Source organism: Euleptes europaea, chromosome 3 (genome assembly GCF_029931775.1).
Source record: "Euleptes europaea isolate rEulEur1 chromosome 3, rEulEur1.hap1, whole genome shotgun sequence".
Classification (NCBI taxonomy): Eukaryota; Metazoa; Chordata; class Lepidosauria; order Squamata; family Sphaerodactylidae; genus Euleptes; species Euleptes europaea.
This window is the reverse complement of record NC_079314.1, coordinates 33370581-33393348: the sequence shown is the minus strand read 5'-3', so window position 1 is coordinate 33393348 and position 22768 is coordinate 33370581. Positions and strand designations below refer to the sequence as shown.

General features: G+C 46.4%; 1 protein-coding gene across 1 annotated transcript; it reads left to right on the top strand.

Moving 5' to 3' along the window:
• The first annotated feature begins 2906 nt into the window (after positions 1 to 2906).
• HEYL (hes related family bHLH transcription factor with YRPW motif like) lies at positions 2907 to 16590 on the top strand. Its single transcript, XM_056846440.1, has 5 exons — positions 2907 to 2989; positions 4882 to 4948; positions 10536 to 10619; positions 11705 to 11786; positions 16049 to 16590. Exons 1-5 carry the CDS (start codon positions 2907 to 2909, stop codon positions 16588 to 16590), a joined length of 858 nt encoding a protein of 285 aa, XP_056702418.1.
• The last annotated feature ends 6178 nt before the right edge of the window (positions 16591 to 22768 follow it).

Genomic DNA, 22768 nt, shown 5'->3' with positions numbered 1-22768 from the left:
AACAAGAGCTGGGGGTGAGGAGAGAGCGATGGAGGGAAAGGGAGACAGGGCAGGGGGGACGACAATGGAAGGCAGATTTGCGAGACATTCGGCAAGAAGAAAAGTAGACAGCAAACAGCAAAGCCGAGAGACTGAGACTGGCTGTCCCCAGCGAACCACGAGGACCGTCCAGCCGGCCAGTTCAGGTTTGCCTCCCAAGCCCTGCTCTCTGCTTCTCCACCCTTCAGAGGGGAGGCAGGTGGGGAATGACTTGAGACTGGGGCATTTTAAGTGTTATGACTTCTGACCCAACGCCCGCCCCCCAACAATCCGCTCAGCTTTTAGATTTTTTAAATATGTATTTTTATTTCCCACATCCTTCTGCCTGTAACCCCAGGTGCTTCCACATAATGTATCAAGCCACACAAGCCTTGGAGGAATAAAAAAGAACTGGAGCTGACGCATTTCTAAAGACTCATTAAAACAGTTTTGCAATAAATCACAGCACGTTTCCTGGGCCTGATTTCTCACAGTCTGTTTGGTCTTGAAGCACGCACTGGGATCTTGCTGTATTCCCCCCCCCCATTTCTCTGGAATGGCTCTCCCCCCCCCTTTCTCTGGAATGGCTCTCCCCTCCCCCCCGCCCCGGTTTCAATTGCACTTGAGACTCTGGAACTTAATTATACACCCCTGAGCACAACACCAGTATGCAGGCTTTTTCTCAAATTGGTCTGACAATATAGCTCAGATCTGCACAGAGCGTGGAGTGTGTTCAGATGAAAGATACACTCCCCGGAGCTGCTTCTGGACTGGATTCTTTTCTCGTGCTGTTGTAAATTTATATCCATTCTTGGACACAGACATGCCTCCTTTGCGTAGCTGAACAGCCAAGAACAGGAACTTTAGGATCCTTGTGGGCATGCTTTCTAGACAGGGCAAAGGGGGCTGCTGGAACAATTGGTGTTCCTTGGCTTAGCTGATTCCCAACGCATTTGCTTCCATAGCCATAGTTTCAAAATGAATCCCATGAAAGAATGCATGTGAGAAATACCATGTCAGGTTTGGTCACCCGTATGAGGTTTTGTTTGTTTGTTTTAAAGATCAGGGATACAGGATTGTTGCCAGCTCCTGCCCCTGTTCTTTTCCATCTGAACAATTCATGAAATACTTTCTATATTTGTGCCTCTGAAGGGTGCACATAATTAGTTGCATTAGGATTGCCAACTCCAGTTTGGTCAATTCCTGGAGGTTTTGGGGGTGGAGCCTGGAGAGGGTGGAGTTTGGGGAAGGGAGGGACAGCACCGATTTGATGCCATAGAGTTCACCTCTGAACTGCCATTTTCTCCAGGGGATCTGATCTCTGTAGTCTGGAGATCAGTTGTAATTCTGGGACAAAATCAAGGCCCCACCTGGAGGTTGGCAAGCGTGGTGTAGTGGTTAAGCCAGTGTGGTGTAGTGGTTAAGAGCGGTGGTTTGGAGTGGTGGACTCTAAACTGGAGAACCAGGTTTGATTCCCCACTCCTCCACATGAGCGGCAGAGGCTAATCTGGTGAACTGGATTTGTTTCCCCACTCAATGGGCTAAAATGCTATAGAGTCCACCTTCCAAAGCAGCGATTTTTTCCAGGTGAATTGATTTCCTTCAGTTTCTTCAGTTGCCCAATTCATGCTAGCAGATCATCAGTCCAGTATGTCCAGACATGCTAGTATGCTGTGTCTGTCTGAAGACACATCCTGAACCAATAATCTGCTAGTGTGAATTTTATGCAATTGCGTATCCAGTGGTTCCTCAGCTCCACCCTGAACGTTTTTTGAGTCCTTTGAAGCGAACGATTGGGCGACTGAAGAAAATTGTCTTTGAAATGGGATTTTTACCGGATTCCCCTCTCGCCATTCGCTGAACTATTTGCTTTGGATGTCTCCATGATTTCTTATTGATGATTTTGAGATGATTTGTCAGTGTGCATTTATGAATTGATTTGGATGTTCTTATGCATATTGTAATACATATACACGTCAACTATTTATATAATTTCGCAAAGATTCTTTACTATACATATTGTTATGCATAGTGTGTAATGTGTTGGGATACAATTGCATTATGATATGACTATATATATGCAGTTTTGATTGCTGCATCCATTTAGTCATCAGTGCCATTTTTTTCTACCACCTAGAGCTACTTTGCAGCTACGGCCTTCTCCAATCAGCCAGTCTGGGCCTTCTGTATCAGCACACTGAGTGATTGACCTTGGCCAATCGGCCCTGAACACCTTTTTCTCCTGTGGCCAAGAGTTTAGGAGAAGCTGGTTAGGTCAGCCTGTGAATCAGCAGAGCTTTGGAGGCCTGCCTCTGTCTTGTTGGGCCCTAAGCCGACTCTTCCCTCCTTCCTCTCTTTTCTTTCCCTGAAACAACTCAGGGCTTTTATCAGCCCAGTCTCTTTCCCACGGTTTTCTGTTGCCAGTTAAGGTCGCTGGTCCTTTTTAAACGGCTGCTGAGACCGATGACTAAGCCAGAGGAGAGGAGGCGGGAGGCCGGGGGGGGGGGGAGGGATGGGGGCATGAGACAGTTCACAAAGGCTGCTCTTTTCAAGGGATGGTTCTTTTTTGCGGGGGGAGACTCAACTAGCAAGAAGGAAGGGAAGAGGCATCAGAAGCTGGGAAAGCAAGAGCAGAGCCGGGATCCTTCCCTCCTGGGAGAGATTTCGTTCACTCGTAAAAGAGGGAGGCGGAAGATGTGCTCTGAAAAAGGGAGGCAGGAAGGAAGAGGTAGAAATCAGAGAGGGTGGATGATCCCGAGGAGTATATTTCAGCTGTTTCCAGCCAGGTATTAGTGCTTCCCCTTCTTTTGCTCTCCACCGGAGCCAAGAAGAAGCAAGGTGTTGGCAGAAAAGGTGAGCCTTTCAAAGCCAGGCGCATACAGGGGAGGATGAAGAGGCCCTGCAAGGAGAAGAGATCATCGGAGACAAAGTCAGATGTGACCGTTGATGAGAGGAAAGAGGAAGCCTGCAGGTAAGCAGCAGGAGGCGGTTTGTTCCCTGGGCTGACTAGGAAGCCAAGTGGTCATCATGTTGCCAGTTGGACGTCACAGCAGTGGGCACTCACGCCCAAAGGAGGGGTCTGGTCGGTGCCACTGGTTGGTCCATGCACAGCAAAGAACCTGATGGAGGGGTAGGGTTGACAGGTCCCTCTTGGCAACCGGCAGGAGGTTTTAGGGGTGGAGCCTGAGGAGGGCGGAGTTTAGGGAGGGGAGGGACCAATGCCATAGAGTCCAATTGCCAAAGTGGCCATTTTCTCCAGGTAAATTGATCTCTATCGGCTAGAGATCAGTTGTAGATCTCCAGCTAGTACCTGGAGGTTGGCCATCCCATGGAAGGGAGTAAGCTTCAGCACATCGGGTTGCCAACGTTGGGAATTTCCGGAGATCTGGGAGAGAAGACTGGGGAGGGGAGGGATTTCAATGGGGTATATAATGCCATAGAGTCCAGCTTCCATTTTCTCCAGGTGAAATGATCTCTTTAATCTTGGCAGTTGTAATAGCGGGAGCTCTCCAGCCACCACCTGGAGGTTAGCAAACTGGAGAAATAGGCACAAGTACCAAATGCTAAGCTGAGGAAATAAATAGTACTAGGCTCTTGCAATGCAAACAAACATCTATTATACAAAACTGTGCAATAAGTGAAAGTGCAAACTCTTACAAACAGAACCATATATACAATACAGCTCCAAAAGGCTGCTCAATGTTCTACAAGAATTATCACAGAAGTGTTGTAATCAGTCAAAATTGACTTGAACTAATACATAAATTATCTTGTTCGGGCCGGGTTCTCGTCTTGCGCTCACTCTCGAGATAATTTATGTATTCGTTCAAGTCAATTTTGACTGATTACAACACTTCTGTGATAATTCTTGTAGAACATTGACCAGCCTTTTGGAGCTGTATTGTACCGTATATATGGTTGTTCTGTTTGTAAGAGTTTGCACTTTCACTTATTGCACAGTTTTATATAATAGATGTTTGTTTGCATTGCAAGAGCCTAGTACTATTTATTTCCTCAACCACCTGGAGGTTGGCAACCTTAAGCTAGAACCTTAACTTGAGCCTGGTAATATCACTGGATATCTCTGTGCCTTAGGGTTGCCAGTCTCCAGGTGGTGCCTCGAGATCTCCTGAAATTACAGCTAGTCTCCAGTCCACAGAGATCAGTTCCCCCGGAGAAAATGGAGGGTTTGGAAGGTGGTCTCCAAGGTGTTATACCTTGCTGGGGTCCCTCCCCTCTCCAAACCCTTCCCTCTCCAGGCTTCACCCCAAAAATCTTCAGGAATTTCCCAACCCACAGCTAGCAAACCTTACATTGCCTGTTATTTCTCGGTTTCAGAGAATAATTATTTGAAAATAGTCAGATGCTATATCAACATTATAAGAGCCCCGTGGCACAGAGTGGTAAAGCTGCAGTACTGCAGTCAAAAGCTCTGCCCACGACCTGAGTTTGTTCCCAACGGAAGTCAGTTTCAGGTAGCCGGCTCAAGGTTGACTCAGCCTTCCATCCTTCCTAGGTCGTTAAATTAGTCCCCAGCTTGCGGGGGGTAAAGGGAAGATGACTGGGGAAGGCACTGGCAAACCACCCCATAAACAAAGTCTGCCTAGAAAACATCGGGATGTGACATCACCCCATGGGTCAGGAATGACCCGGTGCTTGCACAGGGGACCTTTACCTTACTTATATCAACATTGGGCCTTGGCTGATAGGAAAAAAAGAAGTTGTCAGTCTTAAGACAATTCCAGATACCCTAAATGCTTTCAAATACCCTGGATGCTCCATTTCAGAAAGTGTTTGTATAATGACATTTGTGTTTGCAAAATGCAAAGTTCTCCTTCCCTCCTGTTTTTGGTTCCTATTTAGCCAGATACTGGGGTCTGTTTCTCCAACCATGTTATCTCTGGTACAAGCAAGAAAGAAGCGAAGAGGGGTGAGTCAATGCATCATCAACACATGATTTTTACAGGCCATTTTAATCTACAGGACACTTTGTGTGCCCTATCTTGTACACCCCTCAGACCAGCCTGTAAAGAATGACACAGTGGTTGCGTTTTTGAAACAGGAAACCAAGGCAGCCCTGTGGATTTTCTGGAAAACATCGTATTGGGAAAAGTCCTGATACAAATCAATAGGGATATGATTTAGCGTGTTTATTTGTATTTAGTAAGCACAACTGGAAAAGTTTATCATGTTATATTTATATCTTGAACCAATATCTTAGAACATTTTCCCGATAGCATGAAATACTAGGAATAGTTACCTGAAAAGCAATAATTCTAACAATTCCATAAGTACCCTATGCATTCATTGTGCTACTACTTCCACCTAGAGTATTGTTCAGTTTTGGGCACCGCAACTTGAGAAGGATGTAGACAAGTTGGAACGTGTCCAGAGGAGGGCAACAAAGATGGTGAGGGGTCCACCATCCCTTTTCAAACAAAGTATCCCAAAAACTAGAATGATAAGCACTTTGCCAGCTTTGAATGGGAACATGTACAGCCTTATGTATATTTGATGCAATATTTAAAACTGCATTCCCTGAATCCTTAACGTGTAAACAACAGTTTTAGAAATAAAAAGAGGAACCCACTTCTGCCCCCCCCTTTTCTATTGCAGGGCAGGGGAAACTGCAAGTTCAGTTGTTATATGCAGTAATTTATACAGAAAACAAAGACATTATAATTAAACAACCTGTATATTATTATTATTATTATTTATTTCCAACCTTTAAAAAGACATACATGGAAGTCTGGATAAACTCACAAAAATAGACAAATATTACCGTCTTATAAAATGCTGGATTCATGATGCCCTTTGTAAGACCTTTAGGCGTTTTAATTTTCAACTTCAAGATAACCTGCATTTTATTTTTTCATCAACAATTAAAGAATACTGTGGGTACCTGCTTAAAAGACAAAAGACACTATGTTTACCAACACTTTAACATCAAAATTAATATAACCATCAGAGCAGGATGGGGGTTGGTCATCAGGGAATTGACAGCTTATTTTCACTCTTAGCCACACATTTTTAAAACAATAAAACAAGGAAAAACAATAGTAATAAGAACATATAACAAGAATTCCAGAGACTTTTTGTTGAACCAGCAATGGACAAGAGAAGCTTAAATCTTATAATAACTTTGTGTTACTATACACAGCAGCATTGTAATACCTTTTTGTATATATCAACATTTATGTTAAAAAAAACCCTTTTTTTTAAGGCTGAGACTTTTTAACCCAAAACAAGCTTAGAAATTGTAATTAAAATACAAAAAAAATAATGTTTAACCTCTTTGCTCTTTACCACAGTAAAATGTAAAGCTCAGACATGGGGTTTTTTTTATTTACCACAACTTTCTTTTGACCTTCTGTATACAATACACAACTCGCCTTTTATTTTCGCATTCCCTCCCTGTGTTTATTTGCAGTTACACCTTCTGAATACTAACTTCAGTAATCCTTTCACATTGCCTCCTTTGCTTTCAATATACAAACCACTTTTATCACCCTTTTCAACATTTATTAAACCAAGATCAATCAATCACAACAGTCTGTCATGAAGACAGCCCCACCTCTTCCATTTTTACAACTTACCCTTTTGACACTTGTACAACAATTATTTAAAATTCCACATGGAAGACCCGTTTATCTGCTTCTCATCACCACAAAACATTCACAAATTTCATATTTAAATTATACTTTACCTGTACACCTTCCCAAAATAAACAGTTTAAAACAACTTACAGCTGGCATGCCAAGCCAAAGCAATGCTCACAAGATTTTAAATAATTTGAATTTGCCCTCTTCTTGGCAGTGCAAATGGCCCCTTTTCAGGGCTGGAGCTGGCACAGTATAGAGAAGGGGCGGCCCGACACAGACAAAGAAACTTTTACAAGGTAACAGTCACCTGCCCCCTCCCCACTCCCCACTGCAACAGCCCGCACAAGGAACCAGGAGACAGCATTGCCCTACAAAAAAAAAAGGATAGCACCGAACACAGAACAAGCATGAGCCATGAGCCTTTCCCCACCCTTAGCTGCCAACTTCGTGTCCTGGTCCCGCCGGGAACCTGGCACCTCAGCAAGAGCAGACCATGCTTGTTCTTTGAAAGGAGAAGGGAGGAGGGAGAGAGAGAGAGGGAATGATTTATGGGAGGAATTTGTCTGGCTATAAAGAACTAGCCAAATTTCACAGAAATACAAGTAAGAAACAAAGCTTCCCGAGAGAGAAAGAAAGGCAGAAAGCTTCAATAGAATTCATTCGTTAAAATTTAAACAACTTTTTTCTTTACTTTAAAAATCTTTAATTTTACTCCCAGTACCCTTATATACGGTTAACCTTTTCTGATGCATCTCGGCTTTTCAAACTTAAAAAGGGACCTTTTGTCCTCTCACTCTTAATCCTCTGGTCCTGAATTAACACTCTTACCCCAATACCCCAGAAAGCAGGAGGTAGAGACAGGAAGACCAGGGGATAATAGTTGTCTTTTAGTTTTTCAACACCCCCCCCCCATGGGACCAGTGAGTTTACTCTCTCTTTCTCTGACCCATGGGGACCCCCCGGCTAAGGCTTTTCTTCACTCGTCAGCGGGAATTGACTGATGGAACCCGGGATTTTTTTCCCCTGCCAGTTGCCTGCAATCCGACCTCACCATGGTGGGGGGCTATTACCATTACTCCGGGATTTTATGAGGCAACACCTTTCACACAACACCTTTTAAAAATCAGCTGCCTCCATTCACACACACACATGCATGCTCTGTTTTCTTTTTCATCATACTCACAACGGATCATGATCTAAGCTATTCACTTCTCCTCTCCACGCAGCTTAACCTCCTTGAGTGATGTTCGGGCTGGGCTTTTTCGGAGTCCTTTGCCTCCCGGGGAAGCAAGCTGGGGTCCCTCCAGCCAAAAGGGCTGGGTGCGCACTAGGACGTCAGGCCTCCCCCGGAGCAATTTTCCCCGTGCCCACCTACCGAAGGCCAGAGGATTCTAAAAGCGAATCTCCTTCTCAACTGTGTTGGGGTGTTAAAAAAATATGGCCTTTCGGCTTCGCCCCACGTTGCTGAGGTGCCAAATGAAATGCCTGTTTGTCTTATAGTCCAATGATAGACAACCAGGAGAAGGTTAAGAAACAGTTCTTTATTTAGCTAAACACAGACCTGGGATGAAATAACCACAGATAAAATGCAGGGTTACTCACCAGAGAACAAAGCATAGGATTGAGTCTTTATACCACAGGATCGGGGGATGGCATTTGCCTTACATGGTAGTATTTTGTATAATAAAGAACCAATCAACATTAGTAGCATCTTCTAATAAATTAACATACCCCATGAGAATGGCCCGAGGGCGTAGCATAGGATAATGTCTTGTTTTTCTCATTAGGAAATGAAACTTTATTTTCTTGCAGGTGCATTAACTCAGACCTGTCATTTTCAAGGTCGTACCAACCTCTAAGCAGGGCACTCGGCTGGCAATTCATAATAGGGATTGCCAACTTATTCAAACTCTTTGTGTGAGTGTACATGTGTGTGTATATATAATATAATTACTACATGCCTTTATATAATCAGACATTACAGAGCTGGGTATGTTTAGCCTGATGAAGAGAAGACTGAGAGGGGATATGATAACCATCTTCAAGTACTTGAAGGGCTGTCCTCTAGAGAAGGGTGCCGAGTTGTTTTCTGTTTCCCCAGAAGGTCGGACCAGAACCAACAGGTTGAAATTAAATCAAAAGAGTTTACATCTAGACATTAGGAAGAATTTTCTGACAGTTAGAGCGGCTCCTCAGTGGCAAAGGCTTCCTTGGGAGGTGGTAAGCTCTCCTTCCCTGGGGGGTTTTAAGCACATGCTAGATGGTCAGCAATGTTGATTCTATTACCTTAGGCAGTTCATGAGAGGGAGGGCATCTTGGCCATCTTCTGGGCATGGAGTAGGGGTCACTGGGAGTGTAGGTGGTAGTTTGGAATTTCCTGCATTGTGCAGGGGGTTAGACTAGATGACCTGGTGGTCCCTTCCAACTCTATGATTCTATGAATTCATTTCATGAAAAAAATATTTTTTAGAAATGTCCATTTTACCGTGGGCAAATATATAATAGAAATTTTCCACATCATTGAGCCTAGCCTGCAATGGAATGGCACACCTCCATATGTATATGTGGGGATTTAGAACCCAGTTTACGTGTGCCCTGCATTTCTATTCCAGGGTAGCACTTCCCTGGAGTGGTTCCCTTTGGGGGGGAGAGAGCAAAGGGGAACACCGTTGTCTATCATATTTGCTTTATTTACAAATGTATAATGAGAGCAGAGGTCAAGACACAGAGAGCACGTGAGAGAAGTTTGGCATGCCCAGGTGCTAGGGTTGCCAACTTCCAGGCGGGGCCTGGAGATCTCCCATTAATTTCTCCTGGAGAAAAAGGCTGCTTTGAAAGGTGAACTCTATGGCAATATACCCTAATGAGTTCCCTCCCCAAATCTTGCCCTCTCCAGGCTCCACCCAAAATATCCAGCAATGTCCCCACCTGGGGTTAGCAACCTTATCAGGTACTTCAGCTGACTCTGCCTGCTTCCTTTAAACTGCACACAGACACATACTTGCTCCTTCCCCATAGCTCGTGGGGCACTCCTCTAATCTCTGATGGGGTCTTGCACGTTCCCTAACAAGGCCCACTGAGGGGTACTTGAAATCATTCCTTTTGCCATGGGCACTGGCTTCCCCCAGGCACTAGGCCAAGCCTTTGCAGGCTTCTAACACTAGGAATCCCAGGCCTTACTGAAGTGGAAAGAATTCAGTGCCTTTTGTGGGAGACTATCCATGGTTTGGGGACATCTCAGAAAGAGATGGCTGCAGAAAGAGGTGCCCCTTAATAAAACAATGTGGCCTCTTTCTCTCTGGGATGGAGAGAGTTGCCAGCTCTGGAATGGGAAATTCCTGGAGATCTGGGAAGTGGAGCCTGGGGAGTAGGGTTGCCAGCTCCAGGTTGGAAAATACCTGGACATTTTGGGGGCGGAGCCTGATGAGGGCGGGGTTTGGGGAGGTGAGTGACTTCAGTGCCATCGAGTCCAGTTGCCAAAGCAGCCGTTTTCTCCAGGTGAACTGATCTCTATTGGCTGGAGATCAGTTATAATAGCGGGAGATTCCCAGTTAGTACCTGGAGGTTGGCAACCCTACTGGGGAGGGCAGAGTTTGTGGAGAGGAGGGGGCTCAGTGGGGTATAATGCCATAGAGTCCACCCTCCAAAACAGCTGTTTTCTCCAGGGGAACTGATCTCTGCAACCTTGAGATCAGTTGTAACTCTGAGAGATGTCCAGCCACCACCTGGAGAATGGCAACCCTATTGGGAAAAAAACAATTGCTGATGAAATGTCTGGAGCAGGCATGCCATTTTGGGTTGGGATGTAGGCAAGGGCATGGCTGAGCTTAGTCCTGGCTGACAGGGCACTGACTCAAAGGGCAACTGAGCAAGTGTGGGGCACAAATCATACAGAGGTTTTCTCTTCCGTTGTAGATCATTGAAAAACGGCGCCGGGACCGTATCAACAGCAGCCTGTCTGAGCTTCAGCGCCTGGTCCCCACTGCCTCAGAGAAGCAGGTAGGAGTCTCTCCCCAACTAAAGTTGCCAGGTCCCCCTGGCTACGGGTGGGGGATGGGGCGGTAAGGTGGCCAGATCCAGGTAGGGAAACTGCTGGAAATTTGGAGATGGAGCCTGGGGAGGACAGGGACCTCAGTGGGGTACAATGCCATAGAGTCTACCCCCCAAACCATCAATTTTCTCCAGGGGAACTGATCTCTATAGTCTGGAGATGAGCTGTAATTCCATGGGATCTCCAGGTCCCACCTAGAGGCTGGCATCCCCCCGACAGACCTCCACAAAGGTTTCTGTAGCAACCTTGGCTTTTGGCTCTCTCAGCTGAAACTGAGGTATAACTTCAGAGGAGCAAATGCCCCAAAGAGCCAGCATGCTGTTGTGGTTAAGAGCGGTGGTTTGGAGCAGTGGACTCTGATCTGGAGAACCGGGTTTGATTCCCCACTCCTCCACATGAGCAGCAGAGGCTAATCTGGTGAACTGGATCCCCCCCCCCCCACATACACACATATGAAACCAGATGAGTGACCTTGGGCTAGTCACACTCTCTCAGCCTCACCTACCTCATAGGGTGTCTGTTGTGGGGAGGGGAAGGGAAGGTGATTGTAAGCCGGTTTGATTCTTCCTTAAGTGGTAGAGAAAGTTGGCATATAAAAACTAGCTCTTCTTCTTCTTCTTCAAAGTGGCAAGAAGAGTTTCCCTCCTCTGAACTCCCAGTCCTTGGTGTGGATAGTGAACCCAAGCAGGACCTGTTTTGGCCGGTGCTGAAATCAAATCCCTTTTTCAAAGGAACATTTTCCTGCTGGTGCTGTAGAAAGAAGTGCCAGTGAATAAAACTTTCCTTCATTCTTTTTGTCTCTGAGGACTGCTTCAAATATTTCTCTACAGGAAAGTACTGTCACGGAGGATAAAACACCAAAAAGTTAACTGATGCATATGTTCCATGGTTCGCACCTGTCCTAGGAAACCAGTTTCCCAGCATGCATGGTGAAATAGATATGCATGTGAGGTCCTCATGCAGTCAGGGTGCCATTCCCTCAATTTGAAGCATGCACATTCTAAGCATGGTCTTCCCTTCTTTCAATGCACAGGGCACTTCCAAGCTGGAGAAAGCGGAGATCTTACAGATGACAGTAGAACATTTAAAAATGCTTTGTGCCACTGGGGGCACAGGTAAGGCCTGTTAAGTGTCTTTCTGATAAAGGCTTGTGGTGTGCTCCGACCATCCCCAGCTGAGAATGGATGATGTTGCCGAAATCTCCCTATGGAGCCTGCTTTGTATAAATAGCTCCCTTGCATGCTGAGCATGTCATGCTGCTGTCTAGAGGGCTCAAACAGACATTTGTCCATGAAATGCAAATCGCAGGCTTGAACAGCCTCAACTTGCCTTGGGGCTATGCGTGAAAGAAAGAGGTTTATTGCTTCAGCCTCCACTGGGTTTCGCTCATTGAAACCTGGCATTCTGCTTTGTTATTAGCATTTTAAAAAGCATGCATTTCTGCTTCTAAAATGCTAATAACAAAGCAGGAAGTCAGATTTTGATTAGTGGAACCCAGTGGAGGTTGAAGGTTTAAACCTCCTTTTCCTTCCCAGCATGAGCCCAAGGCAAATTGAGGGCCTAACCAGACATGACTCTACCCTCGTGTGAACCAACGTGTCCTTGATCCCTGTGTCCCTTTGTGCATGTCAACGACTGAGTTCTCCTTCCAGTCACATAGGCAATTATCTTTGTGTTCCCTTGGCATAATGCCCAGACTAGGGTTGCCAGGTCCCTCTTCGCAACCGGTGGGAGATTTTGGGGGCGGAGCCTGAAGAGGGCAGGGCTTGGGGAGGGGAGGGACTTCAATGCCATAGAGTTCAATTGCCAAAGCGGCCATTTTTCTCCAGGTGATCTGATCTCTATCGGCTGGAGATCAGTTGAATTAGCAGGAGATCTCCTGCCGCTACCTGGCAGTTGCAAGCAAAAAACAGCACAACAAAATATATTATATAAACATGAAGACTATATTTAAAGTGACAAAGGTGAGTAGAACAATAAGACAAAAAACATATAACATACAAAGTGAAACACTAGGAACTATATATACAATATGCACAAATGTATAGAAAGTATCAGCCTGTGTGTTGAATAAACAACAAGGTATCAATTTTTACAGTAATGTATCAATCTTCACACATTGAGTAGAGTCAATATAGTGCAAAAGGTAATTTTTTTTCTTTTTTATAAAGGTAAGTCACAGGCTTGAAAGGATATTCTCCAAATAATTCCATAGCCATGCAGAAAAAGGACGTGTCGTGTAGATCATGTGACCACGTCTCGCTATGGGCTTCATCAGCTACATAATCATAAGAGAAGAAATAACCTTAGTAGGTGCTATATTGCAGTGGCTATGGAATGACTTGGAGAATATCCTTTCAACCCTGTGACTTACCTTTATAAAAAAAAAAGAAAAAGAAAAAAATATTACCTTTTGCACTATATTGACTCTACTCAATGTGTGAAGATTGATACATTACTGTAAAGATCGATACCTTGTTGTTTATTCAACACACAGGCTGATACTTTCTATACATTTGTGCATATTGTATATATAGTTCCAATTGTTTCACTTTGTATGTTACATGTTTTTTGTCTTATTGTTCTACTCACCTTTGTCACTTTAAATATAATCTTCATGTTTGTATAATATATTTTGTTGTGCTGTTTTTTGCTTGCTACTAACTATACAGCACAGAGCCTCTTTTCTTTTTTGGGCTACCTGGCAGTTGGCAACCCTAGCCCAGATGCTTGTCTTTGTTAGAGTGCAAGCTTGGGGGCTTTTACCCTGGAGTTGCCCTCCAGTGATTCCTTGCAGTTTCCAAACAGGAGCTACACCTTCAGAATCAGAGGGTTGTTTTGGCATCATTGTGTGGCTACAAAGGGGAATCGGTAATAATGTCTGGTGATGTGTTTGATTTAAAAAAAAAATCTGTGCCTGTTGTCTGTGTGTGCAAACTTTGGGGGAAAAATGAATATTTATAGGTTCACATGTTTGTAACTTTACATGAGTGCATATGTTACACAATACTCACACACACCCCCAATTGACACTGCAGGCACATGGCACCTCCCTGTGGTACCTCACATGAAATGCAAGCATGGTCTACAAAAACCATAGGTTGACCAGTGTGAACCTAAACTGCAGTCAATGCTCTGTGTTGCAGTCTCAGTGAGCTGGGGGTGCACTCATACTGTGAAAGTCTGTTAGGGTTGCCTTGTCCCTTATTGCCACCGGTGGGAGGTTTTTGGGGCGGAGCCTGAGGAGGGAGGGGAGGGACTTCAATGCCATAAAGTCCAATTACCAAAGCGGCCATTTCCCCCAGGTGAACTGATCTCTGTCTGCTGGAGATCAGCTGTAATAGCGGGAGATGTCCAGCTAGTACCTGGAGGCTGGCAACCCTAGGGTCTGTGATGTTGGCAGGGTTGGAAGGAGTAAATGCACCCTCCAGAGCCTTTTCTCTATGGGGCCTCAACAGGCCTCAGCCAAGAGAGGGGAAGGGGTTAAGGCCACCCAAGTCTCCTCCAGGCTCTGGGCTACTGGAGAGAGCTGGAGATGGCCCTCCTTGGCCTCTGTCCTCAGCCCTTATGAGGCCTGTCTCCCAGCTTGCCCCCTCTCCCTCCTAGTGTTGCCAACTCCAAGTTGGGAAATTCCTGGAGATTTGGGGGCAGAGCATGGGGAGGGTGGGGGTTTGAGGAGGGGAGGGACCTCAGAGAGCCAATGTGGTGTGGTGGTAGTGGTTAAGAGCGGTGTAGTGGTTAAGAGCGGTGGTTTGGAGCGGTGGACTCTGATCTGGAGAACCGGGTTTGATTCCCCACTCCTCCACATGAGTGGCGGAGGCTCATCATGGTGAACTGGATGTGTTTCCCTGCTCCTCCACATGAAGCCATCTGGGTGACCTTGGGCAAGTCACAACTCTCTCATTCCCACCTACCTCACAGGGTATCTGTGTGGGGAGGGGAAAGTGATTGTAAGCCGGTTTGAGTCTCCCTTAAGTGGTAGAGAAAGTCAGCATATAAAAACCAACTCTTCTTCTTCTTCTTCAGCAAGGATGTGATGTCATAGGGTGCCCTCTCTGAAGCTGCCCTTTTCTCCAGGGGAACTGATCTTTGCAATCTGGAAATCAGTTGTAATTCCAGGAGTTATCTAGGCCCCAATTGGAGGTTGGCAACCCTACACCCTCCCCTGCCTCTCATGAGGTTGTAATTAGGGTTGCCAACCTCCAGATACTGGCTGGAGATCTCTTGCTATTTCAACTGATCTCGAGTTGATAGAGATCAGTATACCTGGAGAAAGTGGCCGCTTTGGCAATTGGACTCTATGGCATTGAAGTCCCTCCTCTCCCCTAGCCCTGCCCTCCTCAGGCTCCGCCCCAAAACCTCCAGCCAGTGGCGAAGAGGGACCTGGCAACCCTAGTTGTAATTCCCATGGGAGGCCAAGGAACAGCGTATTTCTCTTCTGGGCCCCCACAGTTGAGTCCAGCCTGGTGTGAAGGCAGCTGCCTCTTAGCTGGCCATACTGGCTGCCCTGCCCAGCTGGCGTTTCTCAAAAGGGCTGCCTTCTGGCTGAGCCCTGCTGCAGAGAGCCAGGAACAGTGGCATGGGTGGGCGTGACTGCCAGCTGCTGCTTCCTCCTGCCCAGATCCCCAGAGAAGCCTGGCACTGCCCCTGGACACATACTAACAAGAGGAACCAAGAGGAAACACGAGAGGAGAGATGACGCAAGCGGACAGATGCAATGCTTATGGGTACCTGCCCTGCCATATCTGGTTCTGCCCTGAGGCTGCATGAGTCTGCAGTGTGCCTTTTATGGGAAAGAAGAGGCAAAGGGTCTTTGTCCGAGCGAGCTCACTGTCAGTTCGACCCAAGAGGCAGGCAGCCTGGGCAAGCTCCAAATGCTTTGGGGTTACAACTCACATGCCGTTCAAGTCTCCTGTACAAGGTTTGGGCAGGTTTCCATCCATCATTCCAAGTGTAACCAGTTTAATGTGTGTGTGTGTGTGTGTGTGTGTGTGTGCGTGTGTGTGTGTGTGTAGATAGATAGATAGATAGATAGATAGATAGATAGATAGATAGATAGGTAGATAGGTATTGATATTGATATTGATATTGATATTGTCTGTTTGACCAGCTAAAGGTTAATACATAAAATTATCTGACTTAATAAAACTGTAAAATTAGTATAAATTACAAAATTAGATAAAAGACTAATGATGTTAAAATTTGGGATATTAAAGCAAGTCACAAGATTTAACTTAACAGCTCAATATTTCTAAAAGTATAGCCCGGTTTAGTGAATTTTTTTCCATTCTATTTTTGCGAATTTTAATTGTGATGGCAAACCAGGTTAATGTGTTTGCCACCAGCGCCAACAGACGTGCTTTTATTTTTAAAACAGGGTTGCCAGACGCTCGAGCCATAGCAGCAGACTACAGGAACATCGGTTTTCGGGAATGCTTGGCAGAAGTGACGGCATACCTGAACAGCCTCAAGAGCGAGTACAGCAGCACTGACCCTATCCAGCTACGGCTTCTTTCCCACCTAAACAGCTACATTGCTGAAGCTGAGCCTTCGATCAGAGCTGCCTCCCTCCTGCCTGCTCATTCCTGGCCTAAGCCACAACTCTGGAAATGTTGCCACCCCATAGGGGCATCCGGCCAAGTGCCTGTGCCCTGGAGGCAGTGGGCTCCTGGAGTAGCTATCTGGGCTGCTTCCTCGGTAATCTATCCCGGCCCCGCAATGAAAGCACCTCCGATGGGGAAAATCCCAAACACTGTCACACCAGCCTGTCATAACATCTTGTTTACTCGGATTGCATCATCTGCTCCAAGAAGCAGACCACTGGTAGTGACCTCGGCCACCTCCGTTTCTGCATCCCATGCAAGCGTCAGAGATGCAATCCCTAGGAGCAGCCAGTTGGCAGCGTTTCTCTCCTCTTGAAATATATGAGATGCATGAAGCTGCCTTATGCTGATTTCAGACCATTGGTCCAACGAGGTCAGTATTGTCTACTCAGACTGGCAGCAGCTCTCCAAGGTTTTGGCAATTGGACTCTATGGCATTGACGTCCCTCCCCTCTCCAAACCCCGCCCTTCTCAGACTCCACCCCCAAAATCTCCAGGTATTTCCCAGCCTGGAGCTGGCAACCCTAACCACTGAGCCAGGGTTCCTTGTTCTCCTCCTCCTCTTTTTTTTGGCTAGAGATTCCAATAGCCCCAGTTTCCACATCTTCTCCTGCTTTGAATCCTCTTCCCCAAGGACCAAGAATCATGACAGGAACCACCAGATGCTGCCATTCCTGGTTACTGAAACTGACCAAGAGCCATCGGACTTGTTCAAGAGTCCCATGTTTAATAACCACAACACTCATCTGTTCTCAGCTCTCACCTCTCCTCTGCATATTTTTTAAACGGTCTTGCTAAATGGTCTGTACATTCTCTGGGGGAATGTACTGGAAAATGTAAAAAAAAAAACCTTTGCAATCAGGAACGACTCATGGACTGGACTTGCGCAAATGTCGCACACGACTATTGCTTGGGCATCTCTGATAACACGCTTATTGACTATATTTTGAATCCATTAAAATGTTTTTCATCCTTTCTGCTTTTGTGCTTGTCAGCGTCCTCTTGCACCCTCCTGGTTGCACCCCCTCCCTCATTTGCTCAGCTTTTATTCCTGGGTTTCTTTTCTGTCCCTTTGGTTCAGACTGTGACGTACCCTCTCAAGTGGTGGTGTACACACGTGTGGTTTGTTAAACACATAGATAAGGAAGGGAGAGGAGCAGGCCACTAGGGAAAATGTCCTGCCCCTTGAATTGAGGTTAATGTATGGAAATGGGAAGCTGAAACTTTTCATAGCAGGAGATCAATAATATGACCTGGTAAATAACATCTCATCAAGCCTCCCAACAAAACCACCAGCAGCTGTTTCCCTAGTGGGCTGTCACCCTAGGGTTGCCAACCTCCAGGTACTAGCTGGAGATCTCCTGCTATTACAACTGATCTCCAGCCGACAGAGATCAGTTCGCCTGGAGAAAATGGCCGCTTTGGCAATCGGACTCTATGGCATTGAAGTCCCTCCCCTCCCCAAACCTCACCCTCCTCAAGCTGCGCCCCAAAAACTGCCCGCTGGTGGCGAAGAGGGACCTGGCAACCCTATGTTACCCTGTATCCTTTCAGGGTTTTTAAAGCCTCATGGCAGGCAGCAGTGCGGCAGGTGTAGCTGTGCCCAGAACGGATGTGCTAGAATGGGAGTGTGGCACCAGCTGTGAATGTCATGCAGCATTCGTGGGAACAGGAAGTGGGCAGCTCCATAATGTGGTTGGAACTCTCCACTGACGTGAGGAAAAGATGAAACTGCTTCTGCTGTGTCTCTGTTGACTTGATAGCACACATGTTCGCACACATACCTGGTTACTCATCCCAGCTGCCTCCAGGATGGAGCACACATGCTGGGGATGGAGGGTGTGAGAGGCTATAGCATGCTCCAGCAGGCTTAGAACTTGCCCTGAGCCTTGCCAGTGAAACATGAGCAAGGTGATGGAGAAGCAAATGGTTTCCCTTGGGAAATGTATAGTACAATATTCAGTATGGTTTTCCTTTAGCATCTTCCTATCCAAAACACTGGAATGTGTATGTGGCCAGGCGAGGGTTGACAAGCTCCAGTGGGACCTGGAGATCTCCCACTGTTACAACTGATCTCCAGACAATAGAGATCAGTTCCCCTGGAGAAAATGGCTGCTATGGAGGGTAGGCACTGGACCCTGCTGAGGTCCCTCCCATCCCCAAACCTGCCTCCAGGCTCCACCCCCCAAATCTCCAGGTATTTCCCAACCCAGAGCTGGCAACCCTATGCCATTACCAGCAGCCTGAATAGCCCAGCTTAGCCTGAGCTCAGAGGTTAAGCAGGGTCAGCCACGGTTAGTATTTGGACGGGAAGGAAGGCTGGGGTTGGTATGCAGAAGGCAATGGCAAACCACCTCTGTTAATCTTATATTTTTACCATAACATTCCCATGGAACCCAAATTTCTTACCACTGTTCCTGTAATGCCCAGATATAAGGGCTGGTATAGAACACTATGTATTCATACGCACACACATGGAAGCTTTGGGAACGTTGGCATCCACAACTATTGTAATGCCTGTAATCATTATTATTATCGGGAAAGTTGGCATCCACAACTATAAGAGGCCAACAGATTACATTGCTTGCCTGGTACAGCCTTTCACCAGTAGAGAGCTCTGAATTACCTCAAACCTCAGGAATGTGTTTTCTACTTCCTAGATCACAAGACCTAGCACTTGCTTAGAGACACCTTCGGGCAATATCTATAGGCTATGCTAATTAATGTGAAGTAGACACCTAATGTGTATTGGTGCTTTTGTGTATCAATCTGCTTGTCAGCAGCTATGGGCCTGCCCCATCCGAGTACATAAACGATACTGAGCTTCCTTTGTTCTTTGGTGAGTAACTCTGCATCTTATTTGTGGGTTATTTCACCCCAGGTCTGTGTTTAGCTAAATAAAGAACTGTTGCTTTAACTTAACCTCCTCCTTGTTGTCTATCATTGGACTCTATAAGACAACCAGGCACTTCATTCCTCCGCCAAGAGTAATAAGGCTGGGAACAGTTTCTTGCCTCCTGCTGGCTTCTGCTTGTGTGATCGTCAACAAGTGAGTGGGGACTGCCCCAAGGCTACTGACTAAATGCATTTGCAGAGGTGTCACTGGAAGGAGAGCAAGCATTGGGCAAAGTGATTGGGCTACGGCTCCATAGATGGTTTGTTCTGGGTAGGGCAACATCACGGGCCTTTTGCCGTGCACCGATGGATGTCCTCTGTGCATCGGTAATGATGTGCAACATCGTGATTAGTGGATGGCAGGGAAGTTGCCATAGCTGCTGTGGGAGCAGTTGCCAGTGTTTCTGCATACAGGTATTTTGTTTTCTGCTTTGCAATTGGGAGTGTAAAGAAGGACATGCTAACCTAACTGTGGTGTAGCAGCACCGTGGGATTTCTCTGCCCATTTGGAAAAAGCATGCAGTCCATTCCTGCCCCCTGCCGGCAAAGCCATGAATGTCCACAAACTGGATGCAAGTTTAGGAAAACAAGATGAAAGGGTAAGCCCATTTATGTTGCTTCAGGATGATACACAAGCCTTTTCCTTTCCTTTTATCCCTCAGAAGCTCCTTGATCCGTTGATCTTGAGCAGCGTAATTTTAAATCTAATGGTTGAGGGATATAAGGACTGAAATAAATCTTGCCACCGACAATGTAGCCTTGGGATCCCTGTCACTTAATAAAAAAGGCATTATATTGGACACAGAGGCATTAGATTTAGGGGAAAGATGATACACAAGCAACTCTTATATTCAGCCAAGTCCAGGTATCCAGGGGACATTTCCATCCATCCATCCAGCATATGTGTCTTACTCTTCTTCCCATGGAGGAAACTGGGACCTCGTTAAATCTTTCTGACCTGCTTTTCACACCCTTGTTAATGCAAAACATATTTAATTAAAATAGAAAAGATACAATGCCAAGATGTTCTCCATGGTCACATTTTGCAACGTTAACCCCAGTCCAGTGTTAAAGTCTAATGTGGCAGTTAGGGTCTTTTGCACAACACCTGGGAAAGTGAAAACGCTGCTCCTGCAGCAGATGAAACAATCTGGTGGGCATAGGGTTGCCAGGTCCCTCTTCACAACCGGCGGGAGGTTTTTGGGGCAGAGCCTGAGGAAGGTGGGGTTTGGAGAGGGGAGGGACTTCAATGCCATTGAGTCCAATTGCCAAAGCGGCCATTTTCTCCAGGTGAACTGATCTCTATCAGCTGGAGATAAGTTGTAATAGCAGGAGATCTCCAGCTAGTACCTTGAGGTTGGCAACCCTAGGTGGACAGGAACACCTGCAGACTTTCCTCAGCAACGCTTTGGGGCCCCGTCCTCTTCCTCGATGAGTGGTTTTTACAGAGATGCCAGAGAAGAAGGGCCTACAGCAGAGTAGCTACTGTCAGCCCAGTAATGATATCAGCTAGTAATAGAGATTCAACCTTATAATAAGAAATATCCCAGTTTTTAAAAAGCTTCGTACATTTTGCTACTTTCTTTTCACCTGCTCTCGAAGAAACAGCTTCTAGCCTTCTTATATGGCAGAACTGTTGCTGTCCTAGCAGGATACATAGATACATTTCAGGAATTAATTGAAAAGGTCTGTTTGCAGAATAGCAGCCATTCCTCCCCCAGCACATCCAACCAGAGAAACTAAAGATGAGCAAGCATCTTTAATTGCATCATCAGCATCTTCTTCAAAGTTTATAATATAATTTCGCAACCTGATTTGTCTGTGTGGAGTACAAGAACAAAGGAAATTAGATACTCTTCCAGACATCTCCTGTTGAGACCTTTATCTTCAATCTGTGCTCCCATTTCACACGTTCTTTCCAAGATTTGCGACCATAAGGACAGGTGCAGGTTTATGTCTCACGCAGGGATTGCATTCTTTCTGCCATAACAAATATCATACACTATTTGTTCAGTGTTAACCCCAGTGTTTTTGTCTTTATTGACCCTTTGACGTTTGACACTTCTGGCACATGTGGGAAATTGTATTTAGCATTTTTCATGCAACTAGATATCGAACGCCACCAAATCTATTGAAGCAAGCTCTTTAAGCACCACATGGTCCTATAATGCCACATGAACACATGAAGCTGCCTTCTACTGAATCAGACCCTTGGTCCATCAAAGTCACTATTGTCTACACAGACCGGCAGTGGCTCTCCAAGGTCTCAGGCGAATGTCTTTCACATCACCTTCCTGCCTAGTCCCTTTAACTGGAGATGCCCGGGATTGAACCTGGAATCTTCTGCATGCCAAGCGGATACTCTGCCACTGAGCCACGGCACTTCCCTGCACAAGCACTGATGGAGCCTTGCATCTGCGATTTTTAGGATGTGGTCTGTGGGAATGGGCGTGGACCTGTGATAATGGATGGGGTGGGGTTTCTGTTGTGCTCCCCAATCCCATAGAGTCCAATAAAAGAATGAGGGAAGTAGGTTGGTTGAACGACAGCTCGCTTTATTTGCCAAGAAGTCATAGCTGGGTGAGCCAGCATCAAAGACTAACAACTCCACGATCCTGTCCTCTTATACTCAAGGCCTTTAACATATATATGTGCTTGGTGTGACTTTAATCATAGATGCCAACTCTTATACACTGAGTATGGCATATTCATAAGTGCAGATTATACTTTATTGATTACAAAGAATATATTTCAAATAAAAGAATACATTTCCCATAACGTATAATGATTTCAGGCATTTCAAGGACACTAATTGCAGGGCAGGTGGGAGGAGCTCGGCTTGTTGCGTCCAAGCCCCTCCGACTCTAGCCTCCTCCGGCCAGGAGATGGCGCTGCAGCCGGCGGGCGCTTCGTCTCGGCCACTCTGGCCGCCCCTCCCGCCTCGTCTCGGTGGCCCGGGCCCAGGAGGCCTCGCGGGGGGGCGGCGGCGGCGCCCTCAGCGGCCCGCTCGGCCCGGCCTATAAAGGGGCTTCCGCGGCCGGCGCCGCCTCCTCTCTGCTCGCGGCCTCGGAGGAGGAAAGGGAAGAAAGCCACACACACAAAAATTATTTAAAAAATAAAAAAAACACCTTAAAAAAAGAGCAAAAAACCGAAAAAAAAAACCAACGGAAAAAATCTCGCCTGATGACCCAGGAGGAGGGTAACGGGTAACGGACAGCGAGGCGCGGGAGGGAAGGAAGGAAGGGAGAGCGAGCGGCTGACTTGAGGCGGCCTCGCTCACGCCTAGCCCGGCTTCTCTGCACGCACTGGAGCTCCCACTTCGTGTCTCTTCCCCCCCCTTAAAAGTGGCCCATTAACCCCCCCCATCTTGTTCGCTTAACTGCCCCTTCTGTCTCTGCTCGAGTTCCCCCCCCCAATTTGTGGCTTGCCGTAAGCTCTTTTTTTTGCACCCCCCCCCGTTTGAATTCAAGAATCTGCCCCTTTCAGTACCCATTTATCTCGACTGCCCTTCCCCTGCCTATTCAGCCCAGATTCATTTTTCCCTTTTTGCCCCGGTTTTTTTTTTGGGGGGGGGGGTCTTTTCCACCCTCCCCTCCTGC